Below are 9,113 nucleotides of genomic sequence, written 5' to 3'. Positions count from 1 at the left end.
CTGTGCAACTGACCGTTAGTCACTTAGCCTTATGCTTTTACGAGGAAAGTTTTGTCACACGTCAAATTTTGATAAAAAAAAAATGAAATGGCTATATATAAATTGAGTGTTAGTTCTGTTTAAAAACTTTTATGATTCAAATTGCAAAACGCCCAATCCATTATAGATAGAATCAGAGCTAAACTAATCAATAGGGAGAGTGGCCCGACAGTAACGAAGGCATCCCAAATTTGGAAAAGATAGATATATATGAATGGTGTGTTAGTCCATTACTTAAATTTTAAAATTAGACTTAGGTGTTATTTCTGAATTCTTGAAAACGAAACCAAACATCACATAACTCAAACTATCCATGTCCTCAAAAAATAAAATAAAATAATATATTTAAATTTTAAGATACTTTTAATCGTATTTTATACTTTTATGTGTTCAGACTATGTCATTTACTAGAATGGACAGGGGCTACAAATAAATTGAGTTGTTCATGAACAACTCGAACTCGACTCATCTAAGGGTATAAGTTCATATATGTTTGTGAACAAAAAATTCATGAATGAATTAAAAAGATCTTGAACTCAAACTCAAACTCAAACTGAACTTGAACAACTTTTATTATCAAATAAACCGAGCACGAATTTCTCAAAATAATGAATTGAATTTGAAGTTAGAATTTTAAATTAAATACACAACGAGTGAGCCGAACCTGAACATCACATACTCAACTTGATTTGATTCATTTGCACCCTTAAGATTGGGGTACACCGTAACAAATACAATGAGGCCAGGGCCAGCGATGCCCATCAATGCGAAACCCCCAAGTGGGGCCCACGGGTAAATAGATTGCTGGCAATCATGTGGCCCTTTCAGCAGATCGTTTTGCACAAATACATATATATATATCGGTCGGGTGGAAGACAACATTAGTCAATTAAAAGAGAGCGCGTGTGCACTGTATTACAACGGAGTATGTGAAATTGTGAACTGGCCATTGGCTGGCACCATCCCCTCCCTTCCTCAATCCCCTCTCTCTCTAGAACTCTCTCTCTCTAGATTTTTCTCTCTCGTCTCATGCACGCTCTCAGTTTGAAAATGATGACTAAAAACCGACAAAAGCCAATGTGAACAAGCCGTTGTGCTTTCTCGCCCTTTACTGAGCCCAAGATACAGTCTTTTTCTCTGTGTGTAACAACACCCTCTCTGTACACCACTCTCTTTCTCTCTCCACCCCTTCTCTATCTGATAATGTAAACCCAGAAAGCCTACGGAAACTCGGTTGTCTTCTTCGATTCACACCCCCAAAGTTCAATTCATGGCTTTCCACAGCTCAATCTCAGTGTTCTTGATCTACATTTCATTGTTCATCACCTTGTGTTTCGCTGCAGATCCATTTGTTAGCTACGATTTTGAGGTCTCTTACATCACTGCTTCTCCTCTGGGTGTTCCCCAACAGGTCTCTACCTCAGATCTCTTTCTCTCTCTATAGTATGCAAATCTTTTCATGTGGGTTTGCTCAATTTTTGTGAATAATTGATGGGTTTGTTTTAGTTTTTGAAAATATCATGTACATCTTTTCATTTGGGTTTACTGATTTTTTGTGAATAATTGATGGGTGTGTTTTAGTTTTTCAAAATGTTATGTACATTTCTCATGTGGGTTTACTGAATTTTTGTGAATAATTGATGGGTTTGCTTTAGATTTTGAAAGTGTCATGTACCTCTTTTCAAGTGGGTTTACTCAATTTTTGCGAATAATTGATGGGTTTGGTTTGGTTTTTCAAAATGTTGAGTCTTTAGCTTCAGATCTGTAGAATGTGCTTGAATTTCTATAATATGAGCTGTGTTATGGTTAAAGTTGTGCAATGTAGTGAGCATTGGAGTGATATTGAAGTGTTTCTAGGGTTTAAGGATTTTCTTAGCCTGAATTGGTTTAATTTGCAGGTTATTGCTATTAATAAGGAATTTCCTGGCCCTACCATTAATGTGACCACAAACAACAATGTGGTTGTCAATGTACGGAACAAATTAGACGAGGACCTCCTCATCACTTGGTAGGATTTGCAGCAATTATATATATATATATATATATATATATATATATATTTTTTATGATAATGTGATTGGGAATTTGGGTTTTTTTTTAATTGATTAATTAATTTGTTTATTCACTTTTGTTGGTAAATAAAGATGTGGAATTTGATTGGTGCCACAGGGCTGGTATTCAACAGAGGAGGAGTTCTTGGCAAGATGGGGTGCTTGGCACCAACTGTCCAATTCCTTCAAAGTGGAACTGGACTTACCAGTTTCAAGTTAAGGATCAAATTGGGAGTTTCTTTTACTTTCCGTCCCTCAATTTTCAGAGAGCGTCGGGCGGTTTTGGTGGAATTATTATCAATAATAGGGCTATTATTCCAATTCCTTTTGCAACCCCAGATGGGGATATTATAATTCTAATTGGTGATTGGTACACCCGGAACCACACGGTAAGGGTTTTCGATGAATTATGGAAATGTAATCTTCAAGTGCTTATTGAATGGGGTTTAAAATGTAATGATTGTTTGCTTGGTCTTCTTTTGGATTTTAGGCCTTGAGGAGGACCCTTAACGAAGGGAAAGATCTCGGGATGCCGGACGGTGTGCTTATTAATGGGAAAGGCCCTTACCAATACAATAATACACTTGTTCCTGATGGCATTGACTATGAAACATTTGATGTCCATCCAGGTGAGTCGATTCAAACTATATTGTTTGTGAAGATTCTATTAGATATTATATATTTATTTAACAAATAATTTATGTTTCCATGTGGGATTGCTATGCCAACACAAATTCAGAAAAATTATATTGCTTGTAGTGGAAAAATGAAATATTAAGTCTAGTCTCACATAAATTTTCAACTATTTGGATACCTCTGGCAGAGGAGGGTGCTATCTCTGATTCACAGAACAATTGCATTGGGTTTTTTGGCTTCTATCTTTGATTTGTAGAAGAGCTCCTTTGAATATTGATCCAAGCTAAAGCTGAAAGATGAATATATGATACACACACAATATGAATATTCAGATCCAATGTCACACACGTATATGTAAAGAAGGATATGAAAAGAGAAACCAAAAAACAAAAAGAAAGAACCTCCTATCTTTCAAAAATCAATGAAGTTCTTTTATGAAATTAAAGTCAAATGGTTTGGTGACTGACTATCCATCTTTTGTGACTTTAGGGTCACTATAAAGAAATATTTATTTATTTATTTTTTAAACTCTGGTCACTAATATTTATTTGTTTTATTAGTCTTACTATTAAAGAAAAAGAGAGACGTGTTTGTTAGAATCATAGTAGCATTTATACCTATTTGGAATGTGTATAATCTAAAGCTTTATGTTCTTCGTGTGAACAGATGTGACAGATTAGTGAATGTGGCAAAAGTATTAATTGAAATAGCAGATGCCATGTGAATATACATGAATTATGTTTCATCTGTTAATGTTTTTCGGTAAATTTCATCCTTTGACGTGGCTTTGTTTCCCTTGTGGAAGCTGAGAACAAAAAATTTGTTGATTGTCAATTTGTCATTTTACCCTTGCACTCTTCAGTAAGAAGTGAACTTCTTGTTGTGTTTGTAACCTTTTAAATGTCTAGAAGAAATATATATATATATATATATATATATATATATATATATATATAAAATGTAAGAAAGAGAGATTCTTGAGATTGCACCCACACCCTCACATGCAACATCAATAATAATAACGAACCATAACACATCCTCATGGGGGAACTTTTTGGCCGTACACTGAAACACATGCCCCTGTAAGTTAAATATTCTTGGTTTCTTTATTGAACTTAAAGTTGATTATGTTATGATGTTGTGCAGGAAAAACTTATCGTATTCGTGTACACAATGTTGGAGTGTCTACTAGTTTGAACTTCAGAATCCAAGGCCACAACCTGCTTTTAGCAGAAACGGAGGGATCATATACCGTACAACAAAATTATACTAGCTTAGATATTCACGTTGGACAATCTTATTCCTTTTTGTTAACGACGGATCAGAATGCAAGTACGGATTACTATATTGTAGCAAGCGCCAGGTTTGTGAATGAATCAATCTGGCAAAGAGTTACTGGTGTTGCCATCTTGCACTACTCAAATTCGAAAGGGAAGGCATCTGGTCCCCTTCCAGACTCACCAAATGATCAGTTTGATAAAACCTTCTCAATGAACCAGGCAAGATCTATCAGGTTTGTTCAAATTAGTATATTAGTTATCTCTTTTCTTGGCGTATATTTACAACTATACGTGTTTGATTCAGGCATAATAATAACAAATTTCAGTAATGAAATCTTCACTCTGTAAAATACCAATTCCTGAATGTTCACAATTCATTAGTTAATCACAAGAAAATCATGGAAAGTTAGGAAGCTGGTGCTGATGAATAGAATGAAAGAGTAGCGGAAGCAACTTTGGCAAAAGAATTCACATATAAAATGTTAGGGAGGGGGTTGGCGGTTAGCTTTTAAAAAGGGAAGTTCATTCTGGAACAAGTCAGAATAGTTAGCAAATTTAGCATTTAGTTAAGATGTTCTCATATTTCACTAAATTTTTTAAACTGGATAAATTTGGGATTAGGTCTTGTTCATGAATCTTATTTTTTTATTTTTTTTATTTTTTATTTTTTGTGCAATTCAGGATTTCTTTACAATTAGAAATTTCCTTTCTATATTAAAGAAATGGGGTTTTGTTTAATTTATGTGATAGTTTTGTGGTTAAAAATTTTGCAGGTGGAATGTGTCTGCTAGTGGTGCTCGCCCCAATCCACAGGGTTCATTTAGATATGGCTCAATCAACGTGACTGATATTTATGTGTTAAAAAACAAGCCACCAGTGATGATAAACGGGAAACGGCGGGCAACACTTAGTGGGATCTCATATGTCAATCCTGCCACACCGATCAGGCTTGCTGACCAGTACAAAGTAAAGGGAGTGTATAAGCTTGATTTTCCTCAAAGGCCACTTACAGGACCACCTCGGATGGAAACATCAATAATTAATGGTACATATAGGGGATTCATGGAGGTTATACTACAGAATAATGACACCAAGATGCAAAGCTATCACATGAATGGATACGCCTTTTTTGTGGTTGGGTAGGAGTCGGCTGCCTTTTTAAACTTCATCATATATACATGTATGAATGCATGTTTTTCCTGACCAGCAGTTATCACCCGACACTTTGACATTGCAGGATGGATTATGGTGACTGGACAGATAATAGCAGGGGCACATATAACAAGTGGGATGGTATTGCGCGCACCACAACACAGGTATTTTTTTACAAGTTCATGTAGAAGGATTCACTTGTTACATGTTCCTCAGCACTGTCTTTGTTTATATGACATATGCCTCTGTGCTTAAGCAGAAGTTGGATTTGTTAGAAGACCATTTTACTTAAACGATGCATTGTATGTTTTGTTGTTTTTTTTACGCTTCCTATCTCTTTTCTTATATTTTTTTCAAATAACAAGAACAATGATAAAGAAGATAAAGAACCGAAAAAAGAAGAAGATGAAAAGACTAGTTGTTGCAAAGATCTTACTATGACTTGGGTAGCTAAAAGGATTTGGAACCTCAATGCAAAATTGTTTGGGAAGACTTATTTTTCCGGTTTTATCTGATAGCATCTTTGAAACACTGACAAGTCCAATTATAAATCATAACTATGTTATCTGAAAACACTAAAACCATTGTTTCTTGTAACGTTAGTAAATGTTGACGCCTACCTATATGACTTCAAATATAACTACGAACCACCTCTTACACTTGTTGGCTTCACGTTTGGCATGTTTTTATATTATACCATGGAAAAAATTAGGGACCAGCACACTCCTATTTTGTTGTCCTAAAGTCTTGAGTTTTAAGTCATTTTCTCTGTACCTTATAGGTTTACCCCGGGGCATGGACTGCTATCTTGATCTCCCTTGACAACGTCGGAGTTTGGAACCTGAGAACAGAGAACCTTGATTCATGGTATCTTGGTCAAGAAACATATGTAAGGGTTGTGAATCCCGAGGCAACTAACAAAACCGAGTTACCCATGCCAGATAATGCCCTTTTTTGTGGTGCCCTCGGCAAAATGCAAAAGTATGTATCAGACCGCCATTCCATTTCAAATGTTATATGTTTCTTTGAGCAAGTAAACTGATTTTACATTCCCTTTCCATTATCAGGGCACAAGAAATCTCTTTGGCAACTTCAATCATGGGTGATCATTCAAAACTGTTCTTCACTCTGCTGATGATGATATGTGCTGTAATTTCCATTTTCCGCTAAGCATTTTCCATCGGGATGCCTTATTTATATTGCATGCAGGAGGCTTGTCTCGCTTAATGAGGTTTGTGGCTGTTTGTGTTTAGGTGTGTAATTCTAGTCTTGTTGATATGAATCTTCGGTGATTTTGACATGTAATTTTACTTTCCCGATATACTAAATGCTGCCGGGGAACCTTGTTTAATTTATTGGGATTTTTCATTCTTTTAATACTTATAATTTATGTAATGATGATATTCATCAATTTTTAATGCAATTAACCTACATCCTAGTTTCACTTGTCTTAAGTGATGTTATTATGTCTGCTTTTTCTGTTTTTGTTCTTGGTAAATGATATTTTTCTGTTGTTAAATCCTTGAACCTCTAAAAGAAAAGTAATGAAGACATGCATTCAAAGAGGGACATGTTGATGCTAAAATAGGTCTATCTATATTCTATAAAGTCACTTCATAACTTGTATTTATATTATTTTTGTGTTGTCATATGGTTTCCTTATACTTTCAGAATGAACACCTTGTGTCAGACAAAGGTATCTATTGTTAAGGTTTTCTTGAAGCAGGTTCATGCAGATTTCTGGTTTTTATGGCAAAACCATTGTTGTCAAATGCGCAGCAAATTTTGAATTCCAGTTGGGACTAAAATTATGCTCTAACCACTAGGTTGCTGCCGTTTTAGCAATTAATTTTAACATAAAAGAAAGCATTCAAGGAAGATAAACACAAGCATTTTTTTTTTTTTTTTTTTTAATTGGAAAACTAGGGGAAGGGGTAGACTCGAACACGAGCACACCGTGTTTGGGGTGCTGGACAGGCATTTGAAACAGTTTTTCCATGTTTAGAAAATCATTCAAAGTTGAGAAGTTTCGGATTCAGTACTGATCATGCTTGGTGCATTGACTTCCATAGTTCCATGCTTGAGAATATGACCGAGTTTAGTGTATCATAGTGGTACTTCTCATTTTTTAAGGTCAGAGTTCAAGTTCCATCAGAAAGGGAAAAAAAAAAAAAATTTTGATTTTGATCTGCCACAGCCAATCATTCTATGCAATAATCAGTCAACAAATACATATGTATCCAACTATCCATGCAGCCTATTCTGTCCAGCACCTCATATAGGTATAAATAATGATGAGTAATGGCATAAACTTATACAATTTTTTAATTCGGCCATTCAAAGTTGTTATATAACCTTCAATATGTGGTGTACTTGAGAAAACATCACAAAATTAAAAAATAAAATAAAATAAAATAAATAACACTACTAAGCATGTTATCATCTGCAATGCAATCTTTAGCGACAGTTTTGATATGAGACAATTTCAAAGCAATAAAAATTGCCCTCTATTTTGATTAATTATTACTGAATAGTGATGGGAGTCCAATCTTCTTTATGGGTCGTATTACATCTTAGCTCAGTGTGTGTACTGTGTGTGTGCCCGCGCGCGCACCCATTGGGCCAATATATAAAGCAATTGTACTCAGTGTGTACTAGATTAACTGGGCCAAGAGGCCCAAGGCCCATTAGTAATATCTAAAGATCCAAATTTTCATAGGGTTAGGCCCGTTACTCAAGAACCAATACCCAGTTATAGGCAACATAATGGGCACAACAATTACCCATCTCCAACTTTAAATGTTGGGTGTGCTCCATACTCTTCTTATATACTCTATTTACTTTCACTCTGATTTTAACTATTAAGTACTCTCTCTGTCTCAAAAAAAATATATCATATTTGACAAATTTACGATTTTTTAAATAGTACATTTAATTTGAAACGAAAATAATATGATATATACTCATATATATTTTATTAATTTTAATTTGAAAAAAACTTCCTTGCTCCCGACATATGGTGCATCTCATGATTCACTTTTTATTAATGAGGTGCACCATTTACAGGGAACGAGGAAGTTTTTCCCTCAATCTAGATGCCGTGTGGGATAAAAAATTTGAAGTGATTAAACAAGGGCCACTAATCAATAGTTACTTATAGACATCTTCACATGAAATTCACGTGATATGTCAAGTGGGAGTGAGTTATCAGACGTGACAGCCCACGTCAAGTTCATTTTTAAATTTTTTGTTTTTTTCAAGGATAGCCAAGATATCTCGAGTATAATGAGATACATGGGAAAGGAATTCCACGCCACACACACACACACACTCGTGTATATGTCTGTCTTTGAAAGCAACCTATAATGTTATTTTTATTATTATTATTTTTTCTTTCTAGGCAAGTAAGTCAAAAGAAAATGCCCACAATTGTTTCTTTAGAGGACTTGAAGCCTCGATTTACACTTAGAAAGTAAAGAAAAATTCATTTGCAAATTCATTTGCTACTTACTAGTTCGCAGATTCAATTATGGTCGGAATGTAACGAATTCGAACAAAGTCAGAGCAAACTACCCGATACAAATTACGTATCGAACTTAAAAAAAGATCGTGTATCAGACGATATAGTAAATTATGAATCTAAACACCAATTCTATATACTCAAATATAACATAATATCGTTCCTCAACAAACACACACACACAAATTCATGAATAGAGCAATTCTATCCCTTGTATCCTGTATCATCATTTTCATAATATTGTACTTTACTCTTCTATTTTTCTAGGGCTTCTATTGGAAAGAATCCACTGTACCTACCTCAACTCATTTTTTATTTATTTATTTTGATTTTATTTTCACATCAATGTAGGGTTGTACCAAAAGTCAGTCTTGAAACAAATTTATTTGCAATAATTAAAATAAAATAACCACAATAGACAGATAAATAGGCTAA

General features: G+C 34.7%; 1 protein-coding gene across 1 annotated transcript; it reads left to right on the top strand.

Annotated features, from left to right (window-relative positions):
- The first annotated feature begins 946 nt into the window (after nt 1-946).
- Nucleotides 947-6,612, top strand: LOC132304009 (monocopper oxidase-like protein SKU5). Its single transcript, XM_059801491.1, has 9 exons — nt 947-1,450; nt 1,938-2,047; nt 2,209-2,479; nt 2,581-2,719; nt 3,873-4,239; nt 4,780-5,145; nt 5,244-5,322; nt 5,940-6,139; nt 6,226-6,612. Exons 1-9 carry the CDS (start codon nt 1,310-1,312, stop codon nt 6,326-6,328), a joined length of 1,776 nt encoding a protein of 591 aa, XP_059657474.1. The 5' UTR covers nt 947-1,309; the 3' UTR covers nt 6,329-6,612.
- Nucleotides 6,613-9,113: the final 2,501 nt, after the last annotated feature.

This window comes from Cornus florida, unplaced genomic scaffold (assembly GCF_030987335.1).
Source record: "Cornus florida cultivar Cherokee Brave unplaced genomic scaffold, ASM3098733v1 CherokeeBrave_3.0.0_Hap2_Chr04, whole genome shotgun sequence".
Lineage (NCBI taxonomy): Eukaryota > Viridiplantae > Streptophyta > Magnoliopsida > Cornales > Cornaceae > Cornus > Cornus florida.
The sequence above is the reverse complement of the archived record's forward strand: the minus strand, read 5'-3'. Positions and strand labels throughout refer to the sequence as shown.